Genomic DNA, 23,053 nt, shown 5'->3' on the forward strand with positions numbered 1-23,053 from the left:
CCCCCATGCACTTTTTTTTTCTTCACAGCAGCAGAGAAATGTTCAAAGTGTATGCCTAAAATAACAAAGAGAGGTGATGATGTTCTCTGGGAAGGCTTTTGCCTACGTCCCCTTTCCAAGGTCCAGCCTTACCTGTTTTACAGGCTGGATTGAATGAGTGCAGTGTCCCGCTGCTACTTTCTCCAGATTTGTGCTATAGTAAATTGATTATGCAGACTTCAGGGAAGCTGTAAGCTGCATTTCTGGCTGCTGGCTCTTGTGCTGTGTTGTGCACAGCAGTGGTTGCAGGAAGACCATTATTGAAAAGAATGCTGTGAAAAGGGGAAATGTTTTAACTACTTCCACTCACTTCTGACCCAGCTATATAATACAGGGATAATTTCTTTTTAAAGAAGTATTAAACGCATTTGCCTTGTGTGCTTTCTGTGAGATGTAGCTCGTAAACTACAGCTTAACAGGGTGTGGAAGTCTTATTTTTTGACATTTGATGGAATTTATAAGAAAAACTGTCTTTTATCCAGGAAGTTTTTGCTGAACATCTGGAAAACCAAAGCAGAACATCTGATATTTTTCTTACTGCAGGTCAGCATTCCTAGATAAGCACCTAGAAATAAGCAAGACAGACAAATCTGAGAAGAGTGAAAAGGTGTTTTTGTTTTGTTTAAAAACAAAAACACAACAACAACAACAGCCTACACACATCTAAGACATTTTCCTACGAATTACTTGTTCCATTCTGGTGCTGGCAGAAAGAGGATTAGCAGGAACAGGACTGAGCCATTCTAATGGCACTTTCTGTACCCTGTGATGCCTAAATAAGGAGTCAGTGTTGGTTTTTGCTCAGTTAATTCTGCACATAGAAATGTACCTAGCAAAAAGTTCAAGTCCAAAATAGTGGAATTGTGTTTTCCTGGGACCCCTTTAGAAAATTGTCAGTTCCTTGAGAGTCACAGCTGACCACTGAAGTAATTTTGACAGAAGTCTTCACATTCACTAGTCCTGCAACTTACAAAATTATCTTTGCTAGTCATATCCAGACTCAGACTTTTATAGTAGAAAGAGGTCATTTGAAAGGCTTTCCGAACTGATCAGAAGTTTGGTTTTTTTTGTGCCTGTTGTTTTGGATTTGTTTTTTGTTGTTGTTGTTCTGCTTGGGTTTTTGTTTTTGTTTTCAAAGGAAGATAAAGGGAATTAAATACTAGGTACTGTCTGTGTTTTATATGCTGTTATTGAACATAAAAATACTCAATGTTATTGCTGCGTGTAACCCTTTCCCCCTCCTTTTTTTTAATCCATCAAGCTCCTACAACCTTTCTTTTGTTCAGTCAGAAGAATGCAATTAATCGCATGGTGATAGATGAACAGCAGAGCCCAGATATCATACTCCCTATACATAGTCTCAGAAATGTTCGAGCCATCGACTACGACCCCCTGGATAAACAGCTGTATTGGATTGATTCTCGGCAGAACATCATTAGGAAGGCACAGGAAGATGGCAGCCAGGTATCCTGTGGGCGCCGGAGTTACTAAAAGATGCTCTGTACCCAAGTGTATGGTTGTATGTGAATGATTTAGATATACAGATTTCCTATAGATTACTAGCTGTCACTTGGCACAACAAGTGGCATCTGGAGTTTCTGGAGTCTTTTTGCCGTAATCTGGGAGATGCAGCAGGAAATGAAACACAGAAAACTAAGGCCTCAGCTAAAGATACTTTAGTCCTCAGTGCAATATTTGCTCAACCCTGTCTTTTGGCTGGGTACTGTTACAAACTCCTGTGTGAAAGACATGAAATGTGGAAGGGAAGGTTCTTAGGAGAAAATGAGTGTGTCAAAAGAATGACAGCAAAGATACAAATGAGCAAGGCATAGGAGCGTTGACTCTGAAACGGAGAGGCTGGGACTCTGTGAGTGCACGGCTTTGTCTAAAGTCTCCCGGGTTCTGGTGGGGATAGGAAGAGAGCTGAAGAGACCCTCCACTGGGTTGTGGGGGTTGAAACTAGTGACCTGTAAGAGATGTAGCAAGCTTGGGAAATAGTTTAGTGAATGCGAAAAAAGTAGGACGAGGCAGAAGGCCAAAGGTAATACAGGTGATTGAGATTAGCTGTGAGCATTTTCACATCTTAAAATACATACTTTCCCCCTGCATTTTTTGAATGGGGGAGGAGCAGGAGACTAAAATGGACAACACAGAGGTACTATGTTCCGTGTAGTTTCTGGTGGTGAGTGTGGTGTTAGTTGGATCCTGTTGAAATGCCCTTCAGACTTGACGCTTAATTTAGCAATGGTTTTAATTTTGGAATCTCTAAATAATTTAATATCCCAAACTCCAAAGTCAAAGGCACCAGATTTTTTTTGCCTGCTTCAGCAGAATAAACAAATGCAAGGCTTTAGGCACACCCTTTCGTAGAGGTGTCAAGCCAAAGAAGAAAGTTAAGCAAATCTTCCAGTGAAGTTTAATTTGGGGGTAGGGAGAATCCTTTTTCTTCCAAAAAGATTGTCAGCCTGTGTTTTGAGTGTTATCATTCCTCTTCAGACTTTTTGACAAGGTCACGAAAGGTGTCATTTAGGCTCATCTCTCACTATGAGCAGACTATGCAGTGTCATTCTAAAAAAAAAAAAAAAAATCAAAAAAAAAAGGGGGGTAGGCATTAGAATTCCAGATGTGTAGGCCAGTAGAAGACAAGAACTTTGGGGCAGAGAGTTATTATCTGGAAATGTTCTAAAGTCTTTTTGTTATGTTAGCTGATGTCCTTCTGTCTGTCATCAGAGTTCCCTTCCCATTTATGATTCATCCTTATATTATTTCCCCCAAGTGTGATGGTGGAGAAGAGTGAGGCAAGAATTTCAAGCACTATCTGGCCTCACTTTGCTGGTGTTTTTTTCATCTGTTCAGCTGCAGCTATGGAAATTAGAGGTTATGCAAGTGTTTCTGTTGTAGCGTGCTTAACATGCTCTGGGTTTGGGTCTATCCAAAATGAACTGAGGATTGTGAAGAAAGCAGGGGAGAAAGGGGAGGTTCAGCCTGAATCTTCAATGTAGAGACGATTTGGACTTTTTGGTCAAACTTGCTAAACCTTATGAGCTGCAACCAATGTACTTGATTGCCATTCCAACAAACCGTAAGGACTAAGTGTCTATATCTAATCAAAGATGTTGGTAGGAAAAGTGTTCCTGGGTGTCTCCTGCTTTATGAAAATATTTTGATAGCCTCCTCCTTTCCTGGCAAATAGTTTGATGTGGTACATCCATAGCAAATAAAATTGCTCACATTAGATCTGATTAAATGTTCCTCTGTGGGTTGTTTTTTTTCCCTTTTTAGAGCCTCACTGTTGTGACAAGTCCAGTTCCCAACCAGAACTTAGACATGCAGCCTTATGACCTGAGCATTGACATCTACAGCCGCTATATCTACTGGACCTGTGAAGCTACTAATGTGATCAATGTGACACGCCTGGATGGGAGACCCATGGGAGTGGTGCTCAAAGGAGATCAAGACCGGCCCAGAGCCATTGTGGTGAATCCAGAGAAAGGGTATGTAGCAGAAATAGTGATGTGGGGAAATTCAGGCTGAAGATCTTGAGGGTCAAACTGTTTTCTTGGTGCTGACTGGTTTCTGTTTGTCAGAATAAAAGCATCATTTGTTAAGATGTCTTGGTCATATAGAGAAAATGTAAAAAGATCAAATAAACTTTCTTTTCCTCTAATTGTTCCTATTCCAGATACATGTATTTCACCAACCTACAGGAAAGGTCTCCTAAAATTGAGAGAGCAGCATTGGATGGAACTGAACGAGAGGTCCTTTTTTTCAGCGGTTTGAGCAAGCCCATAGCCTTAGCTATTGACAGCCAGCTAGGCAAGTTGTTCTGGGCTGATTCAGACCTGCGAAGAATTGAAAGCAGTGACCTTTCAGGTAGAGTAGCACTTTAATTCAGTGATTCATTTGTGTGGTGTGGGTGTGGGGGAATGCAGAGAAAGGTGTCGTCTTTTCCTTCCTATTATAAACAGTCTGTACTGTGATTCTAATCGCTCCCTAAATTCCCAGCCAGGGAATGTGCATGATTCATGCAGTGTGCTTTTACAGTCTCATGCCTCTATCTATGATTTGCATTATTAATTGCTACACATGCTATTTACTTCAGTTTCTCACTGCAAGACCTTCGTGTGGTTTCCCAAAGTCAGTTCACAAATAAATTGCAGCAGTTTTGAAAAGGGGAGTGGAGAAGGCTTGTTGTTAAAGGCATTGGTTTTGGTGCAATAATCTGTCAATCAGCAAAGTTTCCCATTAGTGGAAAAATCTTTCCTACAGAGTTAAAACAGGTGTGCAGGTAACTTATGTGCCTGTTATTTTAGGGTCATAATATGAGAAGGATAGAGTAAGATTTAATATCTTCCTGTTCTCAAAAGGAAAAAAAAAAATCCTTCTTCCAGTCTTGTAATTCTCTTTGTCTGCTCCTTAATGTTGGTTATGCTGCTTGTCTGACCTCCCCTATGAGTTGATTCAGCTCTCCTAACTACATAAGCAAAACAATAAACTAACAATATAGAAGAAGAAAAATAGAGAACTGTTTTCTGTTGGTTTGAAAAGCTGAATTGGTTCAGCAGAAAGTCCAGCAAGCAACCAGAACTGGAGCAAGAGAAAAGGCAAAATCATGCGGTTGGATTAGGTGAGAGAGAGACAGTTGTCTCCTATTTACTATCTGTATGCTGTTGCTGGATCAGCCCCGAAGTTGCTGGATCAGCCCAGCTGTCTCTTGTGTCTTGGGTAGTAATTCAGTGTGTTATGAGTTGGGCTGGATGTTGCTGATCACATACCTGCCCATCTCTTTGTTATGTGATAGGGTATATGCCCCCTCACGCTGCTGCTTATTGGGGGTCAGTGGCAGAATTTCTCCTTCCTCTGGAATAGGTCCAGCCCCACTCTGAATAACACATGTCCTTGTACTTCAGCTGAATGTTATTCTGCTGTCAGTGTATGCATTAGGAAATAAGGACATACTTGGTAATCTGTGAGCAAAATGGAAAATTCAGCAGGAGTATGGTAGTTTAGAGTAATGTATTTCACTGATGACACAATACCTTCATTAAGAGTAGCAGCATGCAATTCCATTGACACGAGTGTGATTTTCAGCCTTTTTATTAAGTTGCAAAAATAAGCTTTTGTTTTGGAAAGTATTTTAGTACTTCAAGTGGGTTGGCTTAGCAAGATATTTTTTTCTTCGGTGATTCACATAGTATGTCACTGGAAGGTTCAGAATCACTAAAGATCTGTGATGCCCTGACTGTTTGCTATTTTAAAACACGGGACATAGTTAGTGAATTGTTTCAAAAAATGTGATCATGAAATGGCTGAGGTTGGAAGAAACCTCTGGAGCTCCTCTTGTCCAACTCCCCTGCCCAAGCAGGGCCACCCAGAGCAGGCTGCCCAGGGCCATGTCCTGGTGGCTTCTGAAGATCTCCAAGGAGGAGACTCTACAACCTCTCTGGGCAACCTGTGCCAGTGCTCTGTCACCCGCACAGCACAGAAGGTTTCCTGATGTTTCTGTTTTGTTTGTTTCTCTTTGCACCTTCCCTTCAGGTATTTGTATATGTTGATAAAATTTCACTTGAGCCTTCTCTTTTTCAGGCTGAACAGTTCCAGCTCTCTCAGCCTTTTCTTACAGGAGAGATGTTCCAGTCCCTTAATCATCTTCCCAGCCCCTCCTTGGACTCTCTCCAGTATGCCCACGTCTCTCTTGTACAGGGGAGCCCAGAGCTGGATGTAGTACTCCGGGTGTGGCCTCACAAGAGCAGAGCAGAAGGGAAGGATCACCTCCCTCAAACTGTTGGCAATGCTTTGCCTAATGTAGCCCAAGATACTATTGGCCTTCTTTGTGGCAAGGGCACATTGCTGGTTCATGTTCGGTTTGGTGTCCATCAGGACTTCCATGTCTTTCTGCCAAGCTGCTTTCCAGCTGTGTGGCCCCAGGCATGTACTAGTGGGGCAGGACTTTGCACTTCTCCTTGCTGAACCTCATGAGGTTCCTGTCAGCTTTTTCCTTGAGCCTGTCCGGGCTGTCTGGGTGGCAGCACAACTGTCTGGTGTATCAGCCACTCCAGTTTTGTTTTGTCTGCAAACTTGCTGAGGGTACTCGGCCCGAGTAATATGGGTTATGTTCTAGGCTATTCAGGATGAGTAAATTTATGGGCAGCAGAACATCATACATTCTTTGTTTCTATCTTTGTCTGCTATCAGCCAGATATCAGGACACAGGGAAAGAGATGAATCTAAATTCTAGTTCATTTTTTTTAATGATTCCACTCTTAAAAAAAAAAAAAAAGTGCCTGTCGGATCACTGATGTCATGAAGTACCAGCTCGCAACTTTTTTGATGAACATGAAGAAAAATCTTTCCAAAACCTCTCTTGTTTTTGGCTTTTGCACTGCAAATAGATTGCTATAATCACCACAATAAATTGCTAACTGCAGAGATGCATTCCTGTGCCTAGGAATGCTGATTAATAGGCTCTTCTGACCAGCAGAGTATTTTTTTCTGCATGTGTTAGCTTCTTTAAAACATGCACAATCTTCTGCTCATACACTCTATAGATGTCAGTACCTATAAAGACAAGGAGAGAGAGAATACCTTTTATGTGATTCAGTCTCTCTCTTCCTCCCTGTTCTTCAGGCATGCAGTTAGGTCTCAGTTGTGCTGCCCAAATGGGAGATCCTATTGAAGCTAACCAGATTTTTAACACGATTAAGGGGTTGTTTACGAAAAGATGACTGGAATTAGCTCCCTACCGTGGAAACTATTTGGAAATTAGTTGTTCTATTCCAGAATAATTAGTGTGATTTGGAAATGTCTAATGTTTCTGAAATTAAGTCACTTTTATTTGGAAATAGAATGTGCTAAGGGTGTGTCCTGGTTTTTATATTTATTTGTTTGTTTTTAAGTCTTTTTGTGAAAGGTATCACTGGAAAGAGAATGGTGATGTCAGGGACAAAGCTTCTCTTAATCACATCTCCCTTTCATCTGACATTCCCAATAAAGGGGGCTAGCACCCTGATGAGCCAGTTTCAGATTTTATTGTTAGTTTATGGAAGGAGGGATTTCAGTGTCTTCGTTTAATCAGAAATGGTCAGCTACACTTGGTCACAAATATCAAAAAGAATGATTAAGACATCAATAGAGTGAAAATTTTAAGCTTCGGAGCTTTAGGAGCATTTTGCAAAATGTCATGCTGATTGACATGTGCATGGTAGAGCAGGGTGTGTACAGACTCCATTTGGGTAGGTCAAGGTCTTACTTAGTTCTAATTATATTCTTTCCCATTGTCTTTGCATATACCCCTCTTCCCAGCTTAGCTTTTTTTCTCTTCAGGATGCAGGTTGCAGTTTCTTACCTTTTCCCTATAAGGTGACTCATGTTCATGGGGGTTAATAGACTGTTGCAGTTCTTTAGTTTGACTTGCATCACTCAGTCTATTAATTTCTACATCAGTCTGGGTATAACCTCCTTCAGAACCCATCAACATCTTTTCTTAATCAGATCATTGCTGGTGTTATTCCAAATTGGTGGGTGAGAGCCCAGTTTACCTGAGGATTAAAGTTTTAATCTCTGTGTTCTGCTTAAGATGTTACTACTTCCTAAATGTTTGAAACACTCCTTAACTTCTGAGCTTTTTATGCATTCAGTAAAATAGAGATAAATGCATTTTTGTAGCTGAATTTGTTTGTAAGTCCCCTTAATTGGCATACTGTTGATTGAAGTTGTCAACGGGCCAAGCCAGGAAAAAATATTAAAAACATCTTGGAAATGCTATTGTGGATGAGCATATGCAAAGCCATTGTCTGCTATGTTTAAAGTAAAAATAAGCATAGCAGTAAGCCCAGATATTTGAAATACCAGGATTTATGTGTAAATTTTCAAGCTGTGGCCTAATTTTGGACTGTGTAATATTATTTTAGCATTACAAAATTGAAGCTGAATCCTTATGTTTGTGAGTAATTTTATGCTCAGAGTTTGATAAACTTCATTGAGTATATGAGTGTTAATGAGCATACGATTAAGGTTTTGAATAACATATTTTTGTGTACGAGTTACAAAGTCTTCGCTGTCTTTGGACAGTCTTTAATGTTACCTCTAAAACATCTGTGGGCTCTCTTCTGTTTACATGGAGTGTTAACTGTGACATGTGACAGTTGATCTTGAATATATTTAGTGGTAGGTAATCTAGCATAAAAGTCAGCAAATACTTCCAGAGGTGCAAAGCCTCTTGGCTGCTACTGATGATTGCTGAAGGCACTAAGGAAACTAAATCTTCACTAGGTAGGAAAGAATGTTCCTAATTTAGCATGAAAACCTTTGTGAAGATAATGTAGTTGAAACAAAATAATATGATGAAGTCAGAAGTCAAATGTTTACCTTAATCTCATAATTCAGGTGAAAACTACTAAGTACTTTGTCTTCACTTGGATTTAATCTTGCATTAGTTAACTCAAGCTAATAATCCATCTTCTTATCCCCTGCTGAATTCCAAGATAAAGAAGTTAATCTCTCTCTCTCTCAAAAAAAAAAAAAAAAAAAAAAAAAAAAGAATAGATGAATGAAAAGAAATACCAATTACCATCATATTGATAAAAGACTGGACAGTCTTATGAGAGTTGGCCCCCAACTCCAGACACGTTTTAAATATAGGAAATGTATTTGAAGCACACAAACTGTCTTCTTGATGAAAAAAAAAGAAAAAAAATGGTCATCTGTCTGAAAAACATCAGTCTTACATCATTACCTCATAGTGTAAAAGTAATCAAAATAGTGATGTAAGCAGTGTAGAAAGTATTTGTGATAGTATTTTGGTTGATTCCAGTTAAGCTAAACTACTCTTTTCTTTCTGCAGGTGCTAACCGAATTGTTTTGGAAGACTCTAATATCTTGCAGCCTGTGGGACTAACTGTATTTGAAAACTGGCTGTATTGGATTGACAGGCAACAGCAGATGATTGAAAAGATTGATATGACTGGTCGAGAAGGACGTACAAAGGTCCAAGCTCGTATTGCACAACTTAGTGACATTCATGCTGTGAAAGAGCTTAACATTCAGGAATACAGTAAGTGCAATTCCTGTTTGCAAGTGAGAACAGTGCCTGTGAGGCTGGAGAAAGGGAGTGGCCAAGAGCGATGAAGCCTGATTTTCCTTGCCACTGGTCAACATCAGGGCAGATTGAAGGGGCCAGAAGTTGGTATTGTTTCGTGTCTGTTATATTGCCAGGGTGGTATTAAGTTTGTTTCCTTAGTGCAGTTGGCAATGGACATGAAATTTACCACAAACCACCCATCACAATTCCTTGCGGGTGACAACTTTGCTGGTAGGTAGTCCCATAGAGGTACCTGGGATTTTACTGTGTATTGGGACAGTGGAAATATCCTGTTATCACTAGTAGAGATTTTCTGGATTATGGCTGCGGTACACAAGCCAGGTCTTTAATCCTTTTAGGCAAGCACAGCTCTCATGGCCCTTTACTAGCAGTAAATGTGTCATGGACAAGCCACCCTGGCTGCACAGTCTTTAAGGCAAGCTGAACAATTTTTGTTAGGGGCAACTCATATTGAAACTAAATGATGGAAGAACAACATGCATTACACAAAGGAAATGTGCAGTAAATAACAATATGTGTTGAACATGTCTGCACTTCTAAAAGTTTTCTTTTTGCCCAGGATATAACCTTTCCCCACATACACTCACTTGAAACAATGGGAGCTGGATGGTTAAAGCAGTGGAGCTGCTGTCTTCATGGAGGAAATAGGCCTAGTTAATAGGCTGTGATGAATGCCTTCGAGAAATATGTAGAAAAACGTCTGGGGATGTTTAATTAAAGCATCAGCACAGACTACTACTAGTTTTGTTTGCTATTAATCTCAGTAAATCTGTCAGGAGTTCCAAGAGAAGTATGTTGTGCTTATTAAACATTAAAATGAAGAGACATATTTAACTAGAGCATGTTAATTTGAGTTTTGAAGACAGTGTGAAAGCTTCAGAATTCATAAATTTGGAAACTTTATATTTTTAATGGTCTTTGATAGAGAAAATTAAGTATGGAATCCAAGGTATCTTTTCTTACTAATGCTTCCATTTTTGCTGGAGTGCTAATTCTACCCCACATGAGAAGCAAATGGTTTGAGTACTGTTTACTGTTTTAGGAGACCAGGTGGCATGATTCTCAGTGTATCAGATCACAGACAATTATTGATGTGTGTGATAATTATTTGTGTGTGTAAAGGAAAAAAAATACAATTGAATACAACTTTGATTTCAGAGTTGTTTTTAGAAATGTCCTTCCCATCAAGAAGGGAGTAATGAAAGGAGTCCTGTGAGCGCAAAGAAATCACTGAAAGGTCTGAAAAGATGTGGGTATTTCTTGTCAGTGAGCTCACCAAATTCTTGGAGAGTAAATCCAAGGCTTTTTCCGGATTCCACTAATTACTGTAGTGTACTTGGAGGAGAGAAAATTTAAAAAAAAAAAAAAAAAAAAAAGAGAGAGAGAGCAGGGGATAACTCAACCCCTCAGAATCTCATTTACTTATCCTCGCAAGTGTGATTGCAGTTGTACTACCTGTCCATCTTTTCTTAAAATCACAGGACAACACCCTTGTTCTCAAGATAATGGTGGTTGCTCACACATTTGCATTGTGAAGGGCGACGGCACCACGCGCTGCTCTTGCCCAGTCCACCTTGTTCTGCTGCAGGATGAGCTGTCCTGCGGAGGTAAGTCCTTCCCATGCTCTGCGTCACTGAGCTCTCAGCTCCTGGGTGGGGAGGTCTCCATTTTAGGGTCAACTTCTGAGCAGAAAGAATGTGACAGTGCACCAGATGTTGTAACACGATTTTACATGTTTTACCTCTTTGCTCCCCCCCCCCGAGCTAAATCTGCAAGTTTTGAGGAGTAAAAGAATAGAATTTTAGAAGCTCACTGTTGAATGCAGATTTCTGTTCACCCTTTCTGCTTAAGACCACTGAATTATTTCAGTTTGATTTTTTCAATTTTATGATTTTTTAACTACTTTTTATATCATTCTGCATGTTCTCCTTTTTCAGCTAATGGTAGACTCTCCTGTGTTCTGGCGTATTGCACCATGTCTCGTGTGTGTGCCATTTCATTCTTCTCTGCTTTTCTCCTGAAACTCACCCTGTGCGTGCCTTTTTGCACTGCAGTCCCAGAAGGGCCAGTTGCCTCCTCCATGGTGATATGGCCACTGCAGCCTACGCCCTGATGTCTCCAAGGGTGGGGCTGAAATCTGGGGAGAGGAGAGGCGCTTGGGTGCTTGGGTCTCTTTGTACCACCGTACTGAATGGATTTATTATGCAATCTTCTCGCCATCAAGGAGACATGTGGTCTCACAATGGAACAAGAGCTAATATAATCCAGATATTTTCTCAGAGCAAGTTTAATACCAGGCCAAAAAGGGGAGGAGAGGAAAGGGAAATTAAAAAAATAAAAAGAGAAAAAAAATGCATGCTTGCTTACTGCATGAGATTAACAGTTACTGTAGTAAATGTTAAGTAATAGTTAACAGCTGTGTTGCGATAGCGGGACTTGACTAGATCGGGCATTTTTTTGTCATTTTAGAAGAATTTTGACTCAACAGAGCTGTTGAGGGCACATAACTAGACATTGAGTCACAGTGATCCACCTGCAGGGCATTACATCCTTTTAACACTTTCTATACAATGACTGTCGAGCATAAAGAGTGAGACATCGGTTGTGTATACAGTGGTGCTTCAGGAAAGGGGGAGTGGAAGAAAAGTTTGTTGATTTTAAATGAAGACTTTGAGACCTACTAAGAGAAGGGTATAAGAAGCTGAAGTGGGAAGGAAAGAAAAGAATTGTGTTTTGAGTGTGCATGCTTGCTTCTCTGTTCCTCTTATTCTTTGTCTAATGAAACTCCATTGACTTGAACCTGCAGCTGTCACTTGGGGCTCAGGATCTGCTCAAACAACTGTAGAGGCAGTGGGGGGTGGAAATTACCTTATGATGTGGCATGTTTATCAGCTGTCTGATTAATTAAAGCAGATGAGTTATTCTTGTCCTTACCTGTTGTGATCTGCTGCTGATTGTTCACCTGGATTTTTAATTTTTGTTTGTTTGCTTGATTTTTAAAGAACCACCAACTTGCTCCCCTCAGCAGTTCACCTGTTTCACAGGTGAGATTGACTGCATCCCAGTGGCCTGGCGCTGTGATGGTTTCACTGAATGTGAGGACCACAGTGATGAAAAAAAACTGTCCGGTGTGCTCGGACACCCAGTTCCAGTGTGAAAGCGGACAGTGCATAGACAGTGCCCTCCGGTGCAATGGAGAAGCAAATTGCCAAGACAACTCAGATGAGAAAAACTGTGAAGGTACAGAGGATCTTTCAAAGTATAATGAAAACAGAGTTGTTCAGGGGACACTATGGTAGATACCAAAGTTATTGCAGAGTGTAGGATTTGGAAGGATAAGAGCTTCTGCTCTTTTGACACTGGTTTATTGAGTGGGACATTATTTCAGAGCTACATTCCTTTGTTTCTCCACCTGTAAAGTGGAAATAATGCTGACTTCCTGCACAGTGGTTTAAGCTCTGTGAAAAGTACTATTTAAAATGGTATATTTTAAAACTCTAAAAACCTGGTAACTCTGGAGTGATTTACAACATGGAGGAAACCCGTGTCATAGGGTTGTGGGGTTTTTTGAATACTTTATGCCCACTAAAGGTCTGGGGATTGTTTATTTTATAACAACTGAATAAAATGAAATTAAACTTCTGTGAGGAAGTGAGAGGGAGACATGAGATTTCTGGAGATGTCTTCTTCCTGTAGAGTACAGCAAAAGAGAGTATTTAAGCCATAGTCATATGAAGGGAAGTGCTACTGCCAACAGAATGAGAATTAGGTTCTTTTAATTTTGGAAAGGACAGGTTATGCTGGTGGAGTCTCAGCTACCCTACCACTACACCAAGTGAAACACTAGAAAACTTGACCTTCTTTTCCCTACTGCACAAGTAGTGAGGAGTTGTAGGGACAACTTGTAAGCTTGAAAGGATGCCTCTTCTGTGTATCCTTTCAGTACAATTTCTTTATTTGAAGAGGCTGTCTAAGAGACTTTGAATAAAGGCTGAATTTCTTTCCAAAAGATGTGCTCCAGCTCAAACAAAAATATACAGACCAATGCAGAAATTCTTTTGATGAAAGGTGATTTTTAGCCAGATGGGATGCCAGCATCTGAAAATGCTTTGTGCAGTTGCCATCCAGTGGCTAGAGATATCAGAGCAGGGGCTGTTTATCACCTTCAAAGTGGCACTAGTATTCAGAGCATTCAAGTTGATTGCAGATCAGAACAGCCTTTAGTTTAACTTCTTAATTCAACTGAAGTCAGAAAGAATTTCTGGATTTATGTGAAACAGGAGACAAAATTATATGTAAACAACAGCACCTTTTTTCCCAGAGTAGTAGTTTATTTTTTTGAGTGTACTGGCAAAGCTCCAGTTTTGTATTCTGTCTTTCATTTCAGTTTTAAAACATAACGTCAAGTAAAATATATTGTCCCATGATCAAGGAGTCTTCTGGTTTACAGGAGGAGTACAAGGGCATTGAGAAACCACATTCTTCTCTCTTAAACAATTTTATCATTGTAGTTTGGCAGATTTAATTTTAATAACTTAATTCTTCTCACTTATATTACAGTAAATGCTTATAGTTGGGTATTCTTTCAGTAATTTTACAATAACCATGTCCCACGATAAGTACCTATCTCCTCAGTGGCCGCCTGCTTCTGAGTTATTTCAGTTGAGTTGACTTTATCTTGTAATGATCTTACTGAAAATAGGCAATGAGGACCAGGTACCCACTGTGCAATATTCACTCCAGAACATCTAATCATTTTTTGACATGAGGGACTTTTATGCCCCACTGGCTGTTTCAAGAAATGAAGCTAGCAACAGACTAAGCTCTCCCAAGATGTCCCTGATTGTGTGCCTTGGTGTCTGGTTCTCTTAATTGTTTTAAAGAGTAGAAGTCTTTGATACTGACTCTTGTTGTTTGGGGGGGCTCTCTTTCCAGTGCTTTGTTTAACTGATCAGTTCCGCTGTGCCAGTGGGCAGTGCATTGGTAAAAGCAAGAAATGTGATCACAACCTGGACTGTAGTGACAGCTCGGATGAACAAGGATGCTGTAAGTATGAACCCTGAGACTAGAGACTTGGTTGCATTATCTGCTATTTATTTCTTAACTTCTCAATGAGTTAGATTTTAATCTGAATGAATTGTACCCAAAATGGATGCTCCTGTTTGTAAGTGCTGTCATGCAATTAATGCACAATGTAGTAGAACAGGAATCACAAATATAACTATTATTTTGAATTAGCATAGCAGTCTAGTAATTTTTCTACATATCTTTTAAAACTTTTAAGGGAAATAAGATGCTTGTTTTACTATTATGAGTTTGTAAGCTGAGATGGTGCAGTATTAAAAATCCTTCTAGAAGCATGAGGCTTTTATAAAAAACTGCTCTCTGCTTCACCATTTTCTCATCCACAGAATTAATAGCAGGTGCTTTTAGAATCACATCAGCACTCTGTTTACAGAATAAACCTTCTAAAATTTCATTTGCATCTTGAAAAGATGTAATTTTGAGCTTGATTTATGATTTGTAACATGTGATATTCCCTTCCTTGAAATCTCCAGAGTTCTGCAAGAAACCACCACCTTTAAAATTCCAATTTGAAAGTTCATTTTCACTGTTGGTATTTTAAAAGAAATTACGAATAGGGACATCTCTTCTTGTGTTAGATATCTATATATCATAGATGACACACATGTAACTTGAAAATGCAATGACAGATTTGGACCCCTAATCTTAGGAAGGAGTAATGAGAGATGTTCTGTCATGCTACAAAGTTATTAGCAACATTATCAGAGACATATATAGTTATCTTTATAATAGGTCAGATATTCTTTGTTTTTGTAACATAAAATTAGCCCCCCAGAGTAAGTTGCAGTTGTCACTGTCTCTCTTCCGATATGATCAGAAGTCTGTTTACTTATCTCTGTAGACTGTGACAGGTTGGTTAAAGTGTGGGTTTGGTGTTCAGGGAGAAGGAAATATGTTGAGGAAAAGACTTACAGTAATGGTTAAGATGTAAAACACTGACTAGAACAGGAAAATACTTTAAAGTCTGTTTTTCTTGTCAAATTCATGAAGCACAGGCAGGGGGTTGCCAGTTATTCCTATAAATGTCATTGCTTAGAATCGGTATTGTAGGGGAAGCCACTCATTTTAGCTGCTGAATAATCACTTCAGATACAGATTCTTCATAAAGATGGCACCTCTAAAGCTGATGCACAGATATATCTGTAAACATCAGAATGGGTCAGATGTAGAGTGGGTTAGGTAATTCCCTAAATAGCAGCAAACCCAAAATTCATTACTGATGCATCATCTGTACTGTTCAGCATAAATGAATGTTACACAGTTGAGAAGATGGAGTGCCAATCTATTAAGCAGAGTGATAACCTAGGTGCTTTAGTGACCAGGTGAAACATAAGAAGTAGTTGTCATTGTTTTTAATGACAAAAAAAAAAAGCCTAACTGGAGTCCTAGCACAGTGGAATCTGAAGTCATGGCTGTAGGTCCTCTTCACAGAGATCAAAGGGTAATAACCCTGCCTATCAGCAGGTAGAAAGACTGTGATCTAGTTCATCAGCCCCCCTGCACATGTGTGTACTGTTTATGTCCTGGCATCTGTGGTTCAAAAACATCTGCATGTGTGCAGCTATTCATGTGCACAGGTGGCCCTTATGGCCTCCCAAAGTCTTCAAACAGACCTGTCCTAGTGCCTGTTTCTTCCTAATATACATTAATTTGAAAGCTGTTGTCTGCCTGCAGAAGCAGAGGCTATGGAAAGAGATCATGAAAACTGATGCTGGTACCTGAAGCTGTTGGATTAGCTTCTGTAGTATGATTTTCCTTTCTCCTAGACACGACAGAGGAGCCTGCTCCACAGCCCAACAACACGATAGGCTCCATCATTGGTGTGATCCTCACAGTTTTTGTGGTTGGAGCAATGTACTTCATCTGCCAGAGGGTGTTATGCCCACGCATGAAGGGAGATGGGGAAACAATGACCAATGATTATGTGGTGCATGGACCAGCCTCTGTACCTCTTGGTTATGTGCCTCACCCGAGCTCTTTGTCAGGATCCCTTCCTGGTGAGTAAATAGTGTGTTCCTTGTCTTGCTCTTTGGCACCACATAGTTGTAGCTGAGGGTAATGTGCATGTATGCACAGGAGACTCCCATTCCAGATACATAATTCTTAATGTGAAGCTATTAAAAGACAGGACTGTCAAGGGTTGTTGCTATCCTTGATAATAATGAACTGCTATTTTACCCATACCATCCACAAGCATTTAGATACTTGGCAGAGCCAGAAGCTCAAACAGATAACCATACCATGGGAGTTCTGCTGCTGCTCAAGCAGCCTCTTTTTGTGGTGGTATAGCATCAGCAAGGTGTCGTGACAGTAGAGAGTAAAGTTATACAGAGTTATGTTTGCATCACTCTCTTTAAAGAGTGTACAATTATTCTTGTTAGATTTGTAGATTGTGTTTGTATAATTGTGAAACTTCTTATAAAGTCTGTCATGAAAAGCAATAACTGTATTCTTGGCTTATTTCATTTGATGATGAAGCCACCGATGCCAATCCAGGTGTGTGATGCTATTGCTGTTTTAAAAGTGAGACTTGATTATATGCATTGCTTTTGTATATATTGATTAACTATATAATGTAACTTATATCTTTAGATCCAGCGGGTTCCAGTTAGAACATACAGGTTTTGTGAGGCTGTTATAGGGTTAAAATAATGTACCAAATTTCTTTGCTTTCTGTAATAACCTGCTTTCATAAGCAGGTCTTTGAGGAGAACTTTCACCGTTATTTTGATCACAGTTGCATACTTCTCCATTTCCCACTTGGACTCTCCGCCAGCGTGGTTCAGTCCAGCAGCAAAAGCTTACTTAACAGTGTGGAAATGGAAGAATAAACCCTCTCCTCTCCTGCACAAATTTCAGTTGCTCAGTTAGGTGGTCAGAGTCAGTTTCATGTTTTATTCCAAGGCATAGAAATAGTGCCTCAATGCCTGTTCTCTCAAGTCTTTTACAGCCATTCAAGTGAAAGGAATCTGTTTCTCTTCACACAGCTTTAGTACAGCCCAGCACCAAGTCCCACAGTTCAGTAGCTGATACACGAAACCAACATGCTTATACCCTGGCAGTCTTCATTCTGGTTCTCCATCAAGGAGTACTGAATTTGCTCTTAACACCATAAAGATTAACTTTGCTTTTAATTTTTCTTTGCTGATACTCCTGTTATCCTCCCTACTTTTTTTTTTTTGATGCTTTCCTTTTCTCTGTTTGAATTGAATATTGACATACATCTTTGTTCTTCTTTAGGGATGTCTCGAGGTAAATCTGTGATCAGCTCCCTCAGCATTATGGGGGGGAGCAGCGGGCCACCCTATGACAGGGCCCATGTCACTGGAGCCTCTTCCAGCAGTTCTTCAAGTACCAAAGGCACTTACTTTCCTCCAGTAAGTCATTCTGTTATTCATAGACCTTTATTAACTTTCAGGGAAGTGCCTCAGGATAATTAGTTGACAGAGGAATGTTTTGTTTTAGATTTCTAGCCTAATAAATTTATTTGAATATGAGATGTGATTTTGGAAGAGAAAGGAGAGGAGGTTGTCTTTTTCCAAAACAATATAGGACTTTTATACTAATTTTTAAAGCTTTATAGAGCTAAGTGCCAGAAAAAGATGTTAGAATGTCAGAAGAGATGAAAAAATAACTGTAAATGTTGACCAGCTCTGGCAGAGCAATCTCCTGTCATTGTACTCTGCCATGTGCCTCTGGAGGTAAGGCTATAGTTGATTCTCTATAGACCTTTGAATGAATTAAAACGAAGTTTTCTTGCGCATTCCAAAACAAACAAGTGTCTTGCAACTCCATAGCATTACATAGCATCCATCTTGCATACTCCATAGCATTTTTATAGTCACAGAACTGAAATGTGATGCATTAGATGCTATATAAATGTTGGTACCAGCCCTAGAGGGCTCACAATCTACTTGATTTTTATGAGGATGATCAAAGGGCTGGAGCACCTCCTATGAAGACAAGCTGAGGAAGTTGGGGTTGTTCAGCCTGGAGAAGACCTTATAGCAGCCTTCCAGTACCTAAAGAGAGCCTACAAAAAAGCGAGAGACTCTTTATCAGGAAGTGTATAGGGCAAGGGGAATGGCTTTAAACTAAAAGAGATTAGATGTTAGAGGAAATCTAGATTAGATGTTAGGAGGAATTTCTTCACTCAGAGAGTAGTGAGGCACTGCCACAGGCTGCCCAGGGAAGCTGTGGATGCCCCACCTCTGGAAGAGTTCAAGGCCAGCTTGGATGGGGCTTTGGGCAACCTGGTCAAGTGGGAGGCGTCTCTGCCCATCGCAGAGGGGTTGGAACCGGATGATATTTTAGGTCACTTCCAACTCAAAGCATTCTATGATCTGATGGTTGTTTTAGCTACTTTACATGAAGTCCACAAGTCACTGTCTAGCGTTAGTTACATGCTTTGTCAGCGTGGGCTGAAATATTCAACTGTCTGTTTTGCAGTTCTGAAAATCAAATCATCATTTTGTATCTTCAAATTAGTCTAATAAAAATTCAATTTCTGAAGTAGGAGTATGACAGTAAAGGGAACAAATGCTCGCCTTGGACAGCAAACTGCAAGTATTCTAAACAGCATAGTGCTTAAGAACTACAAGCTAGTAGGGGTAGATATTTGCCAGTTTGCGTAGGGCAGTGGTATCCCCAGTGGCAATCTACTATTGAACAGCTAGCTTCAGCTTTACTTTTCAGCACTGGGTATGTCAAAATATCAACAGCAGTCAGCATTTTTGAGAAGAGCTTAGTAATATCTTCTATGGGAATGGTAACAAGCGGGATTTCCAGGATCTGTTAAAGAACTTGGAATAAACATAGGAAAAATCCTGTTTGTTGGGAGGGGCTGTGCATGTAGTTCTCAACTTAAGGTTCCTATTAAAAAGTACTAAAAAGAAAACTTATAACACTGATGTTTTCTTGATTCTCCTTCATATCTTAACTGCAGCTTTTTTCTTTCCTTTTCCTTAGATTTTGAACCCACCACCTTCACCAGCTACTGAACGTTCACATTATACCATGGAATTTGGTTATTCTTCAAACAGCCCATCCACTCATAGATCCTACAGGTAATTATTATTACAATAGCTTCTGTCAGGATCAAAACTGTTATCGTAGAATGCAGAATAAAGACAGTCCCTGCTCCATAAGAATTGCAATCAAAGGCACTAATTTTGCAAGTACTAAAACAGATGCTTAAATTGGTTCACATGTATCATGTCACTGCTGTGTGTGTTTAAGTGCAGCATCGTTTGAGGTTAATCATACAGTAAGTGGGTTAGTGGTACACCTCTTGGGTGTATTGCCTTAGGGGAAATAACAACACTCATTCTTGTCACAAAATTAGTTAGATGCTGACTTGGTGTCATGATAACAGAGCCAAAGACACGTACCCTGGAATGAAACCTGCATTGTTTTAGCCTTGTTATAAATAATTTGTTGTGTAATTATCAGAAATGATAGACAGCACCAAATGGAGCAAAGAAGGCACTATAAAGGCTAGTATTTCAGGAATAATATTAATGGCCTAGATAAAGCACAAAAAATCTAATTTGACATATTTAGTGTTAATATCTGAAAAAGGTTGCTACACTTTTACTTATTTTCTCTGACTGATATTTATGGACATGTAAGTTTTATCCTTGTTTATTTGAATACATCTTTCTCACCTTCCTTTAGAGTTCATTATCATTTTATGACTAATTACCAAAAAAAAAAGAAAGAGCAAGTGACCTACTAACCAAAGGTTGTAAAGGTTCTCCTCCCAAATCGCTAGAAGATCTAGTCAATGAGAAGAGGTAGCTGTATATGTCTCCTGAAAGAAATGCCTCCCTAACACACAGCCTTTGGGGGCTTTTGGATAATGAGGTCTCTGGGGCTGAAAAGACATCTCTTCTCCATTAGCAGAAAATATCGCCTCTGTTGTGCAGAAGGTCAGAGCAGATGTTTATAATGGTCCCTTCCAGCCATATGAAAAATCTTTAAAAATGATTAGTAATTTAGTAATGAAATAAAACCAAATCTTGGCACCAGCATGAACCCTGCTGATCACTGGTTAGCTGATGTGACTTTTAGTATTATAAATGGTATTAGAGATGTAGTGTAGGCTTACATATTTTCAGAATGCTCCCAAGCCCAAAAATAAAACCTAGTTCTGCTGTTTCAGATCTATTCAGGTCTTTACTAACATTCTGGCTTGAATACGGAGGAGCTGCATCCCCACCTGCCCCCAGCTACGGATTTTGATGGTGGCCCTTGTAGCTACCAACCACCTCCCTTTCTAGTCGGTTTTCTTTAAACTCAACTTGGAAGTTAGTCCATTATCCAATTTATGGATACTAGAACATCTCCAAGATTGCAACACATCTATTTTTTCCGCACAGTGTGCTTCCAGCCCCGCTCTTAGGAGTAACTTTTTTTTTTTTTTTTTTTTACCTCAGCTAAGGCCTTTAGGGAGCCTGTTGTCTGTAGGTAATGAATAGTTAGTATCCCTTTCACTGGTTACTCTAATTTGACTGATACAGCACAAAGGTTGACTTTGGCCACATGAGTAGTTAGCATGTTTACTGTGTCAGAGAGAAAGGTGATGCTATGCATCTGCTGCAAAGGTTGGCCCCCTGCCTTTTCCCACCCTGACTTACCTGCCACTCGCTTTTTCATGGCTGTCTTGCCTGAAATGCATGGCCCTTCTCCATGCCAACACTTTTCCCATGTATCTCCCCACCTGCTGCAGCTACAGGCCTTACAGCTACCGGCATTTTGCACCTCCCACGACCCCCTGCAGCACAGATGTCTGCGACAGTGACTATGCCCCCAGCCGAAGGGTGACGACAGCAACAGCCAAGGGCTACACTAGTGACTTGAACTATGATTCGGAGCCTGTCCCTCCGCCTCCGACTCCGCGTAGCCAGTACCTGTCGGCAGAGGAGAACTATGAGAGCTGCCCACCCTCCCCGTACACGGAGCGGAGCTACTCGCACCATCTCTACCCACCACCGCCATCCCCCTGCACAGACTCCTCATGAGGGGCAGCCCCCCTCTCCGTTATCCGCCTCTGTCGTGAAAGTGTAAATACAAAATGTTCTGCTGGGGAGGGGGGAGGGAGCTCTCGGTGAGGGATGAGGTAGGACAGTGTACAGTTAAATGTTATTAAGTGGGGTGGAGGAATCCTGGAGATATTTGTACAGAAGAGAGAAAAAAAGGATATTTATATATTTTCTTAAACAGCAACTGCTGCTTGTGCCATAAGAAGAAGAATTTTTGTATAAAAGAACCCAGACATTTGTACAAAAAGTTTTTATTTTTGCAAACGGAACTCAAAAACATGCCTTAATCCAGTGAAGTGACTGAGCACATAAGGAAATGGAAGAACCAGGATGTGTCACTTGTCCAGTGAGGTGAGATGTTGTGGGGTTTGTCAATACCAAATATGTTTAAAGTAATTAATAATAAAGAAGTCCATCTCAGAGCAGCATACCATAGATACTTGGAAGTAGCCAAATAACCTCTATATTAACTACAGAGGGCCAGCAACTAAAGTTAAACTTGAAAACGCAGTCAGGACAGATATTAACCTTACATAAAGGGCTTTGTTTTCTACAGGAATACAGCAATCGTAGCAGTGAATCCAGAAAAATAATCACACTTTTTTTTTTTTTTTTTTAAAGAAGACACCTCTGTTTTTCTTAATGCATTTACCAAACTAGAGCATTTAGAGCTCTCTCCTTGCTTCTAGAATTTCAATGATTTTGGTTGGGTATATTTTAAAGTGTGCTTTCTTAACACTGTTTAGCTTTTCTCATCTCTTCTGCATCCTTTCTTCCTTCCCATGTCACTTTAATCATATAATCCTAATTTAAAATACTGCTAGAATTGGGCTGCTGTAAATTCTTTTTTTCCCCTCCTAATTAGCCTTGTCATGCAGTGAGTGTCATGCTATACATTACTTCATTCATTTTGCCAACACAGTAGGATTCTGTTTTGTACCGGATAAGTGTGATTTTCACGTAATTGACAAGGGTAATATGCATATACCTGAATGATTTTTAGTCCCTTAAAAAGAAAAACTTATTTTGACCTAGTGCCCACAAAATGTCAAATATTTTTATACCACATATAATATAGACAGCATATTTATAAACTATAAATTTAACAATGGATTGTTAGTTTTACTGTAAATGAATAATATATCCTTGCAGTACTTTCAGTGTGTATTGATACCACCGTATCCAAATCATATATATAAATATATATATATTATTTTTTTCATAGTAAGGAAGCATTTAACTTTCAGTGGAGCAACTGTCCATTAAGAAATAGAAGTTTTGATTATTGGAAGGTGTTCCCTTGCTGTATTAACTGCTCATGATTTGTGTTAGGTAAAACCAATTTTCTCAGTATGATTTTGACATACCTCCTCTTTTTGCGTGGTGTGAGTTTAATACTTTAGTATTAACCGCTGTGAATGTCAGATTTAAGATATTCTTAACCAAACCATTTTATATTCACATCTCTATTTTTGTATATTATCTTATTTAGCCCCTTCTCCCTTTAGTCTCACAGTGGTGATTTCAAAAGGGAGAGTATATAATCAACTGAAAACATTATTTGTGTAGGTTGAGGGACAACCTAGGATGTTATTAACTCCTCTTTGACTCCAGTGCAGTGTTCTGAATTTGCTTTGACTGTAGCAGAGCTCACAGTACACCTGATTCTAGATGGCATTATGCATTTGCACCTTCTGTTGATATTAAATCCATGTTGAAGGTGCTCAATGCCTTCAAAGGTTGGACCTCTGAATCTTCTCTCTCAAAACAAAAGCTTTTGCATTCT

The 23,053-nt window shown here is 39.7% G+C and overlaps 1 protein-coding gene across 1 annotated transcript in view; it reads left to right on the plus strand.

The window, feature by feature from the left end:
* The window catches only part of LRP6 (LDL receptor related protein 6), a 122,573-nt gene extending 100,444 nt beyond the window's left edge, over positions 1-22,129 (plus strand). The window contains 12 exon segments of the mRNA XM_035551074.2: positions 1,301-1,503; positions 3,322-3,533; positions 3,722-3,912; positions 8,882-9,091; positions 10,621-10,746; positions 12,142-12,254; positions 12,256-12,379; positions 14,075-14,185; positions 15,991-16,221; positions 17,465-17,601; positions 19,193-19,290; positions 20,955-22,129. Coding sequence (XP_035406967.1) covers positions 1,301-1,503; positions 3,322-3,533; positions 3,722-3,912; positions 8,882-9,091; positions 10,621-10,746; positions 12,142-12,254; positions 12,256-12,379; positions 14,075-14,185; positions 15,991-16,221; positions 17,465-17,601; positions 19,193-19,290; positions 20,955-21,246 — 2,048 coding nt within the window. The 3' untranslated portion in view covers positions 21,247-22,129.
* Positions 22,130-23,053: the final 924 nt, after the last annotated feature.

The sequence above is a fragment of the Cygnus atratus genome, chromosome 1, assembly GCF_013377495.2.
Source record: "Cygnus atratus isolate AKBS03 ecotype Queensland, Australia chromosome 1, CAtr_DNAZoo_HiC_assembly, whole genome shotgun sequence".
Classification (NCBI taxonomy): Eukaryota; Metazoa; Chordata; class Aves; order Anseriformes; family Anatidae; genus Cygnus; species Cygnus atratus.